At 36.7% G+C, this 16355-nt stretch overlaps 1 protein-coding gene across 3 annotated transcripts; it reads left to right on the forward strand.

The window, feature by feature from the left end:
- The first annotated feature begins 968 nt into the window (after window positions 1-968).
- On the forward strand, window positions 969-15216 carry LOC109243152 (disease resistance protein TAO1-like). Of its 3 annotated transcripts, XM_019410056.1 has the most exons (9): window positions 969-1191; window positions 2353-2438; window positions 2818-2908; window positions 6361-6420; window positions 7745-7889; window positions 8750-9848; window positions 10563-10838; window positions 10931-11782; window positions 11856-12509. In XM_019410056.1, the coding sequence occupies exons 3-9, from the start codon at window positions 2896-2898 to the stop codon at window positions 12312-12314; spliced, it is 2904 nt and encodes a 967-aa protein (XP_019265601.1). In that variant the 5' UTR covers window positions 969-1191; window positions 2353-2438; window positions 2818-2895; the 3' UTR covers window positions 12315-12509. The 3 variants fall into 3 exon arrangements, 2 of the variants coding, with proteins under 2 accessions (XP_019265601.1, XP_019265600.1); XR_002070505.1 differs by lacking the exons at window positions 969-1191; window positions 2353-2438; window positions 2818-2908; window positions 6361-6420 and adding an exon at window positions 14953-15216 and having other exon boundaries at window positions 7208-7889; window positions 11856-12377; XM_019410055.1 differs by lacking the exons at window positions 969-1191; window positions 2353-2438; window positions 2818-2908; window positions 6361-6420 and having other exon boundaries at window positions 7208-7889.
- Window positions 15217-16355: the final 1139 nt, after the last annotated feature.

Here is a 16355-nt window from a genome sequence, read left to right on the forward strand (position 1 = left end):
CAAGGCCAAGCCTTTCGCGGCCGCACTCGATATTTCGCGGTCCGCGGTGGAGCTCCGCGGCCGCAATCCATTTTGTGCGGTCCGCGGTGAGGGTTTGAGAGGAGTATATAAACAGGACTTTTCAGTTATTTTTCTATTTTCAGAAACCTAAAAACATAAGGGGCGATTTTTCAAGCACTCTTTCCTTCCCCAAAACACAAGTAAGTGATTTTAAACTTATTTCTTTCGCTTCTTAACTTCTTTTTACAAGATTTCATCCTAGAATCTAGGGTTTTCATGGTGGAATTGGGAATTTTGGGTAAAACCTAAGAATATTGAAATTTGGGGATTTAGACCTCAAATTGAGGTCGGATTCCAAAACCAATTATATATCCGGGCTCGGGGGTAAATGGATAATCGGATTTTGGTCCGAATTTCGGGTTTGGACCAAGCGGGCCCGGGGTCGATAGAAAAACTTTAGAAAACCTATTTTCATGCAACAGAATTGATTCATTTAGCATTTATTGATATAGTTAAGTAACTTGTAGCTAGATACAAGCGAATTGGTGGTGGAATCAAGAGGTAAAGCGGTAATTGAGGCTTGAATTGTGTTCGTGGCATCGGGGTAAGTGTTTGGTCTAACCTTAGCTTGAAGGATTAGGAGTCGTGTCTTAACTCCTATGTGTTAACTGTTGAGTACGACGTATAGACATGGTGACGAGTATCTATACGTTGGTGTCAAGCATGCCGGTCACTACAACAAAAAGGGCTTTTAGTGGCAATTAATTAGCGGCAATAAGCTAATGGCCGGTAAATAATTCCAAAAGACCAAATGCTAACGGCAATTGTGAATGTGCCGGTATTGCGTACCTTTTTACTGACGATAAAAAAATGAATGACCGCTAAAAGATATTTCTTGAAAGCTGCTAGTTATTATTTTAGCTTTCCCTCCAGTTCTTTTCACTAAAATCACATATTTCCTCCCATTTTAATAAATAACTATGTTGGAAAATTTGGAAAATATTTCAAAATACAAACAAAGTTTATCATTGCAGTTTCTAGAGGGGTATTTGTGCCTTCTTTGTCATTGTGCCTTCTTTGTCGCATCGTCGATGGCCCCCACACATCCCCACGTAAAGACTCTCATCGTCGCCGCTTGCCCGCCGCTGACTATCTTTTCTCTATCTCACCATCACCGGCCGTTATTTCATGGTAAGACAATTGATCTTCTTTTTAGCTTTGTTGAGATGATTAGGATTGTCTGATAAGTATGAATGGAGAAAATAACAATTGTTGTCCCACATACCCAACTCCTTTTTTCTGTAATTAACCCTAATTTTTCTTTTGTAAATTATCGAAGGTAATTGGATTACTCCTTATTACTTGATGTGGGTTATTAATTGTAGATTAGGGAATTAGGAATATGAATTTGGAGAGATGCGAGAGAATTGAAAGAAAGAGAGTTTGTGTCAAAGGTGAGATCTTAATAGTGAATCCTCTGGACAAAGAAGTATATTATGGAAGATATATGATTATTTTATGAACATGGTATGTTTATTCTTTCCATTTAAGAGAACTGGTCTCTCTTTTCTTTGATTTATGATTTGTATTGTTGCTTTAATGGGGTTTATCATAATCGGAATGAAGGTTGTGAAAAAGAATTAGGTGCAAGTTGATATTATTTCTTGCAAGTAGATACAAATCTGGATTAATTCTACTTTAACTTGGAATAAGAATCAAAAAATGAGGGGAGATTGCACGATGAAGATATGAACAGATTCGTTCTAAGTGTAGTAAACTTGGCTGACCAAGATTATTTTCTCCAATCATTTGATAACAGTGGAACTCTCCCTTTAGTAAAAGTTTGATAGGTATATATGAAGCAGTGATACTGATGTAACATAATAGATGGAGGAAATAGGAAGAAAAATATCACACATATAGTTGCTTAGAACATTATCACATTTAACCACACAGAGATTGAAGAAAAAAGGATGGAGTATAACACAACTCACAACTATTGATTTGTCTCTATAGAGTAGTAATTTTATCTCTTCATTTATCTGCTTCTTTCTCTACTTCTTAAATCATTTAGCTTTTTTATTTTAACTTGGACTTGAATCTTAATACATACTTTTCAGTTGATTTTCTAGATGTCTAGTAACTAGGCCTAGTAGTACAAATATTAGTCTACACATAGCAAAATACGCTCAAGTAAGTTGCGGCGCAACACCCATAATTTATTTATGAGGATGTTCCATCCCCATATGACAAGATGAAGAGGATGGTCATTTCTGATGCACTCAAGTATTAGTTTACGCATAGTATTATTGTTTCTTTTTATACTGAAGTTACTACCCTCCTCTCATCTAGGGTATTGAGGCTCGAGGCAGGACATACATATTGCTTTGAGCAAGCTTTCATCAGAGGTTGGATGGAACCATTATAATACTATCAGGGTAAGTTTCTTGTATCTTGTTATTGATCTACCCTACAATCATTTTCTCTAGTTAGTGGTGGTATTACTTCACATTTTGAATCAATGGAGCAACATATAGCAGTTGTTAGCTATTTCTTGTTAAATAGTGTTCTTAACTTTATTTTCATGTATTTTTTATCAATATGAAAATGTAATGTTCTGCTACAAGCAGCACTTGGAGTTCCTTTTCTTTCCGCTTAACCTTATTTATGTAATGATGAGCTCCAGCTCCTGTTTTTGGAATTTTTTGTAAGGTGAGTTTCCATACTTGTTGTCTGCAATTATAATTGAAGTCTCAATTTTCTGTTAGTATATCTGACTTTTGATGGTGATTTCTCCCTTGTTTGTGATAACCACAGAATCTTGAGAATAAGAGAGCTCAAGCAACATATGAGAGGAGAAGTGGATTAGCAAAACAAACATTGCAAGCACCACAAATGCCATTTCAAAGTAACAATTCCTTTTCCTTTTCATATTTGAATGTATAAATTGCTAATTTTTGTTCTTGAAATTGTTGAGAACCATAAGAAGCAAATAATATGAACTATGCGAAATAGGTTCTTTGTTGCTAGTAATTGCTACCTTATATTTAGAAAAGGTAAAACTCAATGTGCCGCTAGTGGTCTTTATATCTCGTTATGCTAGTCTTAAAGATTACAAGTTGTTCTATCTTTTTGCTTGCTGGACTAGTTATTTGGTTGAACCATTACTATTCTCCTTGGATATGTGATATAATATCTTGGTCATGACTTTCAATCTTCACCACTATTCATTTTTCTTTAGCTAGTCTCTGTAGGAAGATTTCCTATTTTAATTTGGACAATACTTGAACTCCCTAATATTTTTCTTTTGGTTACCAACTAGTTAGATGCATTAGGGACTTTCGAAATGGCATATTACAAGATAGGAATCACTGGTTCCAAAGATAGTGATAAAACCTTAAGTATGTAGATTCATCTGAATGAGAAGATATTGAGGCTTCTCTCACACATATAAACTCTAAAAACTTGTGTCACGACCCCGGTTCGCCCTCCGTGAACCATCGTGACGGCACCTAGTATCTACGACTAGGTAAGCCTAACAATGCGGAAAATAACAACATTTGCGGAAGAAATAACTGAAAAACCGAAATAGTAAAATAAAACAGTGTTTGAAATGCTGCTCGGCATACACAACATCAATTCTCAAACTAATAACATTACCCAAAACCCGAAATCTCATGATCACAAGCCTTTGAATGTCTACAAGTATCTAACTCCAGAATATCTAACAAAGAAAGGAAATACAGAAGGGCTAGTACCTAAGGGAAGAGTACAAAGAGACTCTTCGGTCTGCGGATGCGGCAGATATACCTCGGAGTCTCTACAAATGCCTCGCCTCAAGCGTGATAAGTCTGAGTCGCAGTACCTGGATCTGCACATGAAAAACATGCGCATGAAGGGCATGAGTACACCACAGCGGTACTCAGTAAGTGCCAAGCCTAACCTCGGTCGGGTAGTGACGAGGGAGGTCAGGGCCCTACTGAGGTTAACGGAAATACAAGATATAATAACAGTGTAGAATGGGACAGTATACTTAAGTGCAACATTAAAAGGTAACACAGGATAGAAGAACAACAACAACTTTAATAGAAACCAAGTAATCACGGAAAAACAAATACAACTCAATGCAGAGGTAACAACCGGGGGATCTCCCAGGATACCGTCCTGTAGTCCCCAAATATAAATATCCAGTGGATCTCCCGGGTGCAGTCCCGTAGTCCAACTCATAAATGCGCGGGATCTACCGGAATACCACATCCGTAGTCCCAAATATAAATACTCAATACTAGGAAAATCTACCGGGTGCAATCCCGTAGTTCCAATGTAAAAGTGCAGGGCGATCTCCCGGAATACATATCCGTAGTCCCAAAGTAAACAAACAGGGGGAGCTCCCGGGATACCGTCCCATAGTCCCAAAGTAAATACACAATAGCAACAAGAAGAATACTCAATTCAATCAATTTTCACGCCAAGGTAAAGCAGGTATTTCTAACCTAGCATGCTGCACATAATTCAAATAGGGTAGTAGAATAAATAAATAGTTAAATGAATTAGACATGCTTCCCTAAGCTAACAACATGCTTAACTTGCAAGTAGTATAATAGGAAAGGAAAACACAATTTTTAAGTACTTAATGGAAACCGGATTTTTCAACAATTAGCACAAGTACGCACTCGTCACCTTACGTACAAGGCATTTCAAACATCAATAATACCAAATCCTAAGGGGAGTTTCCCCCACACATGGTTAGACAAGCCACTTACCTCGAACCGGCTCCAAATCAACACGAAACGACGTTCTTGCCACGAGTATTCGACTCCAAATGGCCCAAATCTATTCAATTCAATTGCAAAATATAAATAATACTTCAAGTAACTGATTCTACAAATAAATTCTAAGCTAATACGCGAAATTAGGTAAAATGACAAAAACGTCCCTCGGGCCCACGTCTCGGAATCGGGTAAAATCTATATTTTCAGAATCCTCGTACTCTCACGAGTTCGTGCATACCAAAATTATCCAAATCTAAGGTCAAATTACCCATCAAAATTCGAATTCTAGGTCTAAGAACTTTTTCCAATTTTTCCCCAATTTCCACTTCCAATCCGAAATTATATGACAAAACTAGCAATAGATTAATGAAATACAACTAGAAAGGGATAAAGAATTATTACCCAATGATTTTCTCTTCAACTTCCTCCCAAAATCACCCTCTCCCGAGCTCCAATTTGATTTTTTCAAGTTTTGAAACTAAACCCTCGAAATCCCTATTTTCTGTCCAGCAATTCCGCTTCTGCGGTCAACGCACCGCACCTGCGGTCCCGCTTCTGCGGAAAAACGAACGCATCTGTGAAACTCATTAAAGTCCCAAAATCCGCACCTGCGACTGACTCACCGCATCTGCGGTGATGCAGGTGCGTGAACCCTTCCGCACCTGCGGCTCCTTGCTTTTCCTTAGTTGGCCCCTTCTGCAGCTAAATTCCGCATCTGCTAGAGTCGCATCTGCGGCCTCTCAACCGCAGCTGCGGTTATGACAGTAGCCCAAAGAACTTCAGCGGCAAACTCCAAGTTTCCAACTTCCCGTTAACCATCCGAAATCATCCCGAGGCCCCCGAGACCTCCACCAAAAGCACAAACAAGTCATATACCACCATCCAAACTTATACAAATATTCCAAACACCTAAAACAACATCGGATCAACCAATTAGCATCGGATTCAAGCCTAAGAACTTCAAAAACTCTCAAAATACGCTTTCGATCAAAAACTCTACCAAACCTCATCCGAATGACCTGAAATTTTGTACACACGTCACATTCAACACTACGGAGCTATTCCAACTTACGGAATTCCATTCCGACCCTCGGATCAAAATCTCACTATCGAACCGGAAACTTCAAAAATTCAACTTCCGGCATTTCAAGCCTAAATTAGCTACGGACCTTCAAAACACAATCCGAACACGCTCCTAAGCCCGAAATCACCCAATGGAGCTAACGGAACTATCGGAATTCCATTCCGAGGCTGTCTTCATACTTTTCTGACTACGGTCAAATTTCCAAAACTTAAGCTCTCATTTAGGGACTAAGTGTTCCAAAACTCTCCGAAACTCCAAATAATTCCTCCCGGCAACTCACAATAGCAGAAACAAACACCGGAAAATCAGTTAATAGGGGATCGGAGCGTAAATTCTTAAAACAACCGGCCGGGTCGTTACAACTAGATAGTCCTCCAGCACCTTCACCACCAAAAAATTACCATCAATAATATTTATTTTAGTTCCTTTATCAGAAATTTTTTCTAGCATCTTTTGTATAACCTTAAATCTTAATCAAGTAAGGACCACCTAATTTTTTTGCAGGTCCTGTGAACTTGATATTGATGGGAAAATTTGAAGGTTTTTACAAGAGTAGATATAGAGGTGCAAACAATTGACTTTTTTCCCCGGTGAATTTCAGGAAATGTGTGTTCCCATCTCTATTAATAAGAAGGCCTTAATTCTTGTTGAGTTTAGTTGTGTTGTGGTGGTTTTTAAGAAAAAATATATTTATTTTTATCATTAAGTTTACTAAATATAAATTAGGTGGCTTTAACACAGTAGAGTAAGGAGAGATTATGTATATTAGCATTTTATCTATAAGTATTGGTGTGATACAAGCTTTGGTCTCTATCTTCGTGTGCATGTTTAATAGTAAGCAGAGGAGTAGAATCTCGAAAATGGAGTAAAAATATCACCTTTGCATCCTGGTCGGATCTCTGGGTTCTGCACATTTCTCTAGCTTCTTTCTTTTTCTAAAAAGATACGTGAAGATGTCCATTCTGTTCTTATAGGCGAAAACAACAAGTACTCCACATGTTTGTGCTATCTCCTTGTTGGATTGCTATTGTTAAGTACAGATAGACTGAGAAATCTGCAATATTAATGAAAATCATTGAGACCTTTTAGAACACGCATATGTAAGTTTGTTAGGCGGATATTCATTTGAATGCATTTGTAAAGTTGATTATGAGTCTATGCTGCTTTGAGATCTTCAAGCACAAATCTATCTTTTGAGAAACTTCTTGTTCACTTGTTTTAATGGGATTTTGTAGTAGGAATTCCTTAATATCCTAGTATGAGGGTGTTGAAGTGAAAATTTTGAAAAAATAATTTTTGGAGTTTCTTAAATTTTTTTTTTTAAAATTTCGAAATTCGACTTCAAGCGAAATTTGAAATTTTGATGATAAAAAAAAAGTAAAAAGAACAATTGGAAAAGGTGAAATTATTGCCAAACGGGCCCCTTGTTTCCTGCCAGAAACCACAAAATCTAAGAAGGGTTGACTTGACCCAAGATTATATGTAGCTCTGCTTAGCTACTTTCCTTTACTAAAAAATCATCCCTTAATTCTTTCATTCTCATCAAATCAAATGGATACTCAATTAGTTCGAGGAGAATCATCTTATGAAGTATTCCTCAGTTTTAGAGGTGAAGACACCCGAAAAACATTCACCGGTCATCTTTATTCTAAATTATCTGATGTTGGAGTTAATACCTTCATTGACGACGAGGAATTGAGAAAGGGTGACGTGATTTCAAGAGAATTAGAGAAAGCAATTGAAGAGTCAAGAATTTCCATTATTGTTTTCTCAAGAAATTATGCTTCCTCTAGTTGGTGTCTAAATGAACTAGTTAAAATTCTTGAATGCAAAGAGAAACTAAAGCAGATGGTTTTGCCTATTTTCTATGATGTTGATCCTTCTGAAGTGAGAAAGCAAACTGGGTTATTTGGTGAATATTTGGCTAAACACAAGGAACGACCATTTGGAGCTCAAAGGGTGGAGAAATGGAGAGCTGCACTTACTGAAGCTGCAAATTTATCTGGATGGGATTTGCAAAATGTTGCTGACGGGTACATTTTCTTGATTCAACTATATAATTTCATTTGTTATTTGTTCAATTGTTTGTAGATGTCTGCAACTCTTCAACCTCTTTCCAGCAATTTGAGAAGAAACAAAAAAATATTAATGGAGGATAAAATTCACGCATTTTTTCTTAAAAAATTCACATTGCACAAAAAAAAATGAGGACTCCAAATAGAAAGAGCAATTTAGTCTCCTTGAGGAGATGGTTAATACAGTAATGGAAAAGGCCTTCGTGTTAGGTTGAATGAGAGAATGGCTGCAGTTAAAAGAGGAAGAAGCATTTGGATATAGATTTTGGTGAAAAGTCAATAAAGGCCCTCACTTTAACCCATTAATAAAATATTATTAGGGGTAATTTGGTAAAAAAATCGGTACCTGGCTAAGTTACTACCTTTATGTAATTACACCTGTCCAACCAAACATAACAGTGAGAATTACTCGGTAATTATGTTGTGGCAAACAAGCAGGTTATTATAATTATTATATCGTATAATTACCCTAATAATTACACAACCAAGTAATTATGCATGGCTTTCGGCACAGACTTAAAGAGTTTAAGCTCTATAAATCGACCGTATCAAAATATTTATACAATTAGGTCTCTTATTATATAATTACTTGATAAATATAGTGAAAAAGATCTTTATACTATCAATATATATATAACTTAAATTATTTTTTAAAATATCCTATATGAAGCAGTAAGTTATCTATTTTACTGCTTAGATTCACCCCACTGTGTTATGTCTTGGCTATTGATTTTGATTTGACCATCAAATAGTTTCAAATATCAAAATTTTATTTACTGGAGTATTTTAATTTTTTGTTTTTGTTAAAAAATCTATAGGTATGAATCAAAGTTTATTGAAAAAATTATACAACAAGTCCTACAAGAGGTCAACCAGACACCTCTAGATGTTGCTTGGCACCCAGTTGGTGTAGATTATCGTGTCAAAGATATAGAGTTGTTATTGCAAAATGAATGTGAAGATGAAGTTCGCATGATTGGTATTCACGGAGTTGGTGGCATAGGGAAAACAACTCTGGCAAAAGCTATCTACAATCGAATGTTTCGACTCTTCGATAGTAGCTGCTTCCTTTCGGATGTTAGATCAGAAGCTGAAGAATTTGGTCTTGTCAAGCTGCAAGAGAAACTTCTTCGACAAATTCTCAAAACTGAGGACATCAAAGTTGGTAGTATTGCTCAAGGCATCAATCTAATCAAAGCAAGACTCGGGTCAAAGAAGGTTCTAATTGTTCTTGATGATGTGGACCATAAAAGACAGTTAGAAGCCTTAACAAGAGAAAGAAGTTGGTTTGGTTCGGATAGTTTAATAATCATTACCACCCGAGACGAGCGATTGCTATGTCGGCTTGGAGAAAAAGAGAGATATGAGGCCAAACTATTAAATGGCAATGAAGCTATGTTACTTTTTTGTTGGCATGCTTTTGACAGTCATTTTCCACCACAAGATTATGTTAATTTGGCACACGACATAATCAAATATTCAGGTAGGTTGCCATTAGCTCTTGTGACATTGGGGTCACATTTACAAGGAAGTTCTATTGAAGAATGGGGATATGAAGTCGAAAAACTAAGAGCAATTCCTCATAGTGATATCCAAAAGATTCTCAAGATAAGCTTTGATGGACTCGATAATGAAACACAGACTGTTTTCCTCGATATTGCATGCATCTTCCATGGGTTTGATGAGCATAAAGTTAATGAAATATTAAATGCATGTGGCTTTCATACTAGAAGTGCAATTGCAACTTTAGTCCAAAAACACTTGCTCCGAAGATCTTGGAATCATTTGTTGGTGATGCATGATCTAGTGCGAGATATGGGAAGAGAAATTGTTCGGATGGAATCACCCCCAGACCCTGGCAAACGGAGTAGATTGTTCATCCCTCAAGAAGTGTGTGATGTTCTACAAGGAAATAAAGTCAGTAATAATTTTCTCTTTCCACTTATAATTTCAATTGTCATCATAAGAATTAAATTCATTTGTGCTTTCGTCTCTGGTTATATATATATATATATATATATATATATATATATATATATTTATAATAGACATACACACATACGTACTTGTGGGCATAGACCATCTCTCCAAGATTAGTTATTGAGAGATGTTTGAATTTATCTTCTTCTTCTTTTCTCAATTCATCATTTTTTTGTTTAATTATGTTCTTACTGACTTTCTATGCTTATATAATTGCGGAAATTAAGCTTGCTCTCGAAGAAATTAGGCATGTGCGCTAATAGGTACATATGTGGAACATTTATGTTATTATTTCTAGAACAATATATACAAAATATTCTTTTAAATATAATATAGTATATATTTTATCTTTAATTGATACTATTATCAGGCATTCAGGATGCAATTTGTTCTCTTTATTTATGTTTTCCCATTGATATTAGCATGTGAATTTATTGAATGATTGTAGCTATTTTTTGAATGACTCTCATCTTAGCTTTCTGAGAAATTTAACATTCCTTTTAAACATCCTCTAATGCGTAAGTTCATTTTTCATGATACATATCGTGTAACCTCTTTGTTTGACCTTCAATTAGTATAAAAAAATAATTCCCTCGTAATATGTGGGACTTAAGATGGTCTTAAGATACTAATGTTTTCACCGAACTACAGGGTTCCAAAAATGTAGAAGCACTGAGGGTAGATCCAGGGACATTAAAGGGAGTGAACTTGAGCACCAAAGCATTTGAGAAAATGAAGAATCTTAGGGTGCTTATAATCAATGAGTTACATATTAGTGGAGATTTTGGGTTGTTGTCCAAGAATCTCAGATGGCTGTCTTGGAAAAAATGTCCTTTAAAATATATACCATCAAATTTTCCAGCTGAGAATCTTGTAGTTCTAGATATGCGGGAGAGTGATATCCAAGAATTTCAATTGAATTTGCAGGTTTGTTACTCAATTTTACAATTTTGTGTGTACTGTTATTGCAACTGAGTGAAAGAAAATGTTAATTGAAATTATATTTGGTTTACTTTTAGTGTTGTAGAAGTTTGAAGGAGCTGAATCTCTCTCGTTGCAAGCAACTCAGAAGCACTCCAAACTTCAATGGTTCACTGGGTCTTGAGACTTTGTATCTCTATGGTTGCTCAAGTCTTACGGAGATCCATCCATCAATAGGAAATTTGTCCAGACTAATTAAACTGTATATGTCTGGTTGCGAAAAACTTACGGATCTTCCAAGCAGCATATGCCAGCTAATATCCGTTGATTACTTGGACATTGATGGCTGCTCATCTATAAAAACACTGCCAGACAACCTTGGAGATATGAAAAGTCTAAGATATCTTTATGCATCTTATACGGGTATAAAACAATTACCTAGATCTATTGAAATGCTAAGAAATCTTGTAACTTTGAGAGTGGAAGGTGAAAAGTTAGAGGCCAAATGGAGTATTTCTGGAAGAGGAGTCCATCGGATACAATATTCCTTGTCAACTTTTGTATCCTTTCTGAGCCTTACATACTGTAATTTGTCCGAGGATGATATTCCTAGGGATATTGGGAGCTTATTCTCCTTAGAATATTTAGATTTGAGTGGCAACAATTTCTATTATCTACCCATTGATTTTTCTAAGTTACTATTATTGGCGGAGTTGTATTTGAATGACTCTGAGAATCTTCAAACACTCCCGTCAGTATCCAATTTAGAAAAACTTAGAATACTTCAAATTAAGAATTGCCAAAAATTGGTCAAGATTACAGAGTTGGACAACCTCCCTTCTATAGAGCGAATTATCATGATGAATTGTAGTTCTCTGCAGAATCCATTCAGTGAAGGCTTCTTTAGTGCACCTGCTCTATATGCATCTAGAAAAGAAGATCCAGATATGGTTAGTCTCTCTCTCAGTCACTCTCCCTCTCTCTCCTATCATATTAATGATTTGGAGTCTTTGTGCGATGCAGTGTGGATTGGATATTTATTTCCAATGCAATGAGATTCCAAAATGGTGCAGGAATCAAGTAACAGCTTCATCTATTTGTTTGACTGTGCCAGCACATAATAATAAGGAGTATAACTTCTTAGGAATGGTTCTCTGGTTTGTTTCCGACTTGTTCGATGTATTCCGGCATAATCCATGCTTCAGGATTATTATTGCTCATAAAGAGACTTTTATTATGACGTGGACTGATGATATTGATGTAACTGATGATATTGATATAACTGATGGACACAGAGAAGTGTCATGTGTATATTACAGATCTGACTTGGATAAACTTTTTGATGGCGAGATGATAGAAGTGTGGTCGGACAACGTTACAGTAAAGAAGATAGGGATCCATATGTTATATTTAGACCAACATGGTAAAGTTATATCTTTGCCGGGAGATGTGGATCATTCTTATTCTAAGTACCCAAAATGAGTTTCAACAGGCTTATCAACTCCTACTTATGAAAGATTATAAGGAGCAAAGTTCTGAGTCAAGGTAACTTTCCTTTTGAACTAATCATGTTGTACTTTATATTACAGTATTATTATGTAATTGGTTAAATAATTTTTACTTTAATTGATATCGATATTTTTTCAAATAGTTATATAATTTTTTTGTTCAATGTGTTCAGTTGTGGTTTCTTGTGTTTTCTAAGGGTATCCACAAGAAAAGAAAGTTGTGATGACTCGATAGGTCATCTTATGATTTAATACTAAATTCTATGTTTCGAGGATTTAAACACCTCATTTTATCCTTTCTCGATTTGCGTGCGCAGTCCGGGCGTATTTTCGAAAAGCTTTTATGTTGAATGTTGATAAAAATAAGAATTTTTGCCTTAAAAGTTGATTCTAGTTGACTTCGATCAATATTTTGAGTAGACGGACCCAGACCCGTATTTTGACGATCTCGGTGGGTCCGTATTGAAATATGGGACCTGGGCGTATGCCCATAATTGAATTCGGAGGTCCCTAGTTCGAGTTATGAATTTTTGTTGAAAATTACAAGTCTGAAATTTAATGGTTTTAAAATTGATTGATGTTTGGCCTTGTTGATATCGGGTCCGTATTTTGGTTTCGGAGCTCGGTACAAGTCCAATATAATATTTATGACTTGTTTGTGAAATTTGGTGAGAAAAGGAATTGGTTTGACGTGATTCGGACGTTCGGTTGAGAAATTAGAAGTTTCAAAGCTTTCTTGAAAATTTCATTTGATTTGGTGTTGAATTCGTAGTTCTAGGTGTTATTTTGGCGAATTGGTCGCGCGAGCAAGTTCGTATGATGTTTTAAGACTTGTGTGCATGTTTGGTTTGGAGCCCCGAGGGCTCGGGTGAGTTTCGGATAGGCTACAGAGTGAATTGAATTTAGAAATCATAGCTGGTGTGCTTCAGGTCTGCAGACTTCGCATTTGCGAGGTCTGTCTCGCAAATGCGAGCCTTGGCTCGCATTTGCGAAGAAGTATCGCATTTGTGAAGAAGTATCACATTTGCGAAGAAGCATCGCATTTGCGAGCAATGGGGCTGGAAGGGGGCCTTCGCATTTGCGAAGTTCAGGATCGCAATTGCGATCATCTCAGGCCGCATTTGCGAACAATTGTTCGTTTTTGCGAAGACAACAAGGCTGGGGAAGCTTCGCATTTGCGAAGGATTTCTCGCAATTGAGGGGTTCGCAATTGCGAATCCCTGGTCGCATTTGCGACATCTACAGCTGTGTAAAACTTAGACGGGATTTTTGCTCATTTTTCAAAACTTTCAAAAGAAGAAACCCTCTAGGCGATTTTCCAAAGACCATTTCTTCTCCAAATCATTGGTAAGTGATTCTAAACTAGTTTCTTTCAATCTTTTACTTCATTTTACAAGATTTTACTTAAAATCTAAGGTTTTCATGGTGGAATTGGGATTTTTGGGTAGAAACTAGGGATTTCGATATTTAGGGATTTAGACCTCAAATTGAGGACGGATTCCAAAACCAATTATATATCCGGGCTCGGGGGTGAATGTGTAATCGGGTTTTGGTCCGAATTCCGGGTTTGGACCAAGCGGGCCCTGGTGTTGACTTTTTCAAAAATGGCCTAAATTGAATCCTTTGCTATCGTGGGTAGTTCCTAAGGCTTAAATTGAGTTGTTTGGTTGGTAATTTGCTAGATTCTATTGGTCCAAAGGCTTGTGTGAAGGGAAAAGCTGTGGTTGAGCTTTGTGTTTGGCCGTTGGAGCGAGGTAAGTGTCGTTTTTAACCTTGGCTTGAGGGATTAGGTCTTATTTGCCTATTTGCTACGTGTTTGAATGTTAGGTACAACGCATAGGTGAGGTGACGAGTACCTATGCGTTGTTGTCGAGTTATAGCATGCGAGTGAGTCCTATTCTTGTAAGTGTTGCTTTCGTTGATCATGTTATCCATATTTAGACTAGCTACTTGTTATATTGAGCATTCTTATCCTGTTTACGGACCTTGGTATTAATTGAGTATTGACTCAAAGTTGAGGTTGATATTGTGGAACCAAATTTTGAAGTAAGATTTGTTATTTTCATTTCTATCTCCCTGTTATTATTGTTCCTTGTTTTGGTGAGGGAGAGTGTTAATGCACGAAGGGTGATGCCGTGCCATGTTTTGTGAGTGATAATGCACGAAGGGTGATGTCGTGCCATATTGTGAGTGTTAATGCACGAAGGGTGATGCCGTGCCATGTTATGAAAGAGTTAATGCACGAAGGGTGATGGCATGCCGTTTCTATTGTTTCATATGGTGAGGATGAGATTAAAAGCACGAATGATGATGCCGTGCATTTTCCTTTACCATGTTTAGTTGCTTCTATCTGTTTAAGGCATATTGGTTGATCAAGTTCTTATCACTGTTTTGATTCTTTATCTCGTAATCCCCTCAGCATGTCCCCCTCCCAATATTACTTGTCTTTCTTCCTTTATTGCTGTTATTGGTCTATATATTGTTATACTGCACTGGTTGGTTTTGTGGGTGTCTTGTCTTAGCCTCGTCACTACTTCGCCGAGGTTAGGCTCGACACTTATCAGTACATGGGGTCGGTTGTACTGATACTGCACTCTGCACTTTCTGTGCAGATTACCGGTTCGGACTGATCCTAAGTATAGCTGCTGGCCTCATCTGATCGGAGACCCAAGGTAGTCCTATTGGCGTCCGCAGGCCCTGGCGTCCCCTTCTATATATTCTCTCTGTATTGTTTCATTTGTATCGAAAACAGTTGTATATTCCTTTTAACAAATTACTTGTAGTTAAATCTTAGACGTTCGTGGGTTGTGACTCCAGATTCTGGGTAGTTGTGTAAACATATTAAGGTTCTTATGAATTTCCCCACTCTTTTAACTTGTTATGGCTTAATTGTTAGTCACTGAAAGGTTTAAGAATTTGGCTTAATAATATCTAATGTTGGCTTGCCTAACAAGTGAAATGTTAGGCGCCATCACGGTCGCGAAGGTGGGAATTCCGGATCGCGACAAAAGTATTTTTAATAATATTTCTATTAAGGGTTGGTGGTGAGGGGTTGGGGGTGGACGGGGGTGGTGGGGTAAGGGGTGGGTGGGGGTAGGGATGTGGGTTGGTAGGGATGGGGGAATAGGGCGGGGAAAATTGAAAAAGAGTTGGAAAGTATTTTCCCTTCTCTTGATAGGGAAATCATTTTGCTCCAATTGGAGGAAAATGAGTTCATGAGAAAAATGTTTTCCAAAATATTTAAGCCAATCAAACGTGTATAAATTAGAAAATATTTTCCTTAATATCGAACACACCTTTAATCTCTTTCTATTTTCCCCACAATCATATTGCAATAAAGGAGGGGATGCGAAACTTCATTGAAGTTCCATTTCTATTTTTCTTTACTTTTTAGTATAATATTTTTTCATGAGAAAATTATTTTTTAGTAGAATTTTTTTACCATGTATTGAAAAATATTTCTTTTAAAAGGAGGAAAATGACCTCTCACTTACGGATGAAATTATTTTTCTTACAATTATTTAACTTTTAGTTTGATAATCAAGAATTTCTCACGCTAAGATTAAGTTCGAGTGATAATTGGACTTGCATTGAATAACCATACCATTTATTTTTTAGAAATGAGGCTAAGATAACAACAACAACATACCTAGTATTATCACACACTGCAGATCTTACCCTTACTTTGTGAGAATAGAGAAGTTGTTTCCAATAGACCCTCGGCTCAGGAAAGCATAAGCACCACATCAATGAAAATATAGATAAGAAGGGACATCACCAAAAAGTCATATAAAAGCAGAATAAAAACAACAAGATAGCAAGGGATCAACAATGAAAGAAAGCAACGGTTAGTCATAAAAATCTACTACCAATAGAATGCGAGACTGCGTAGCAATATTACTGTTATGAGAGGTCAAGATAACTGATATACAAAAGAAATAAACTTTTAAAATGTTTTTGAACCTAATGCACATATGAGATGTAAGAAAGTACAAGATTTTTTCTTTCATTTCTG

The sequence above is a fragment of the Nicotiana attenuata genome, unplaced genomic scaffold, assembly GCF_001879085.1.
Source record: "Nicotiana attenuata strain UT unplaced genomic scaffold, NIATTr2, whole genome shotgun sequence".
Lineage (NCBI taxonomy): Eukaryota > Viridiplantae > Streptophyta > Magnoliopsida > Solanales > Solanaceae > Nicotiana > Nicotiana attenuata.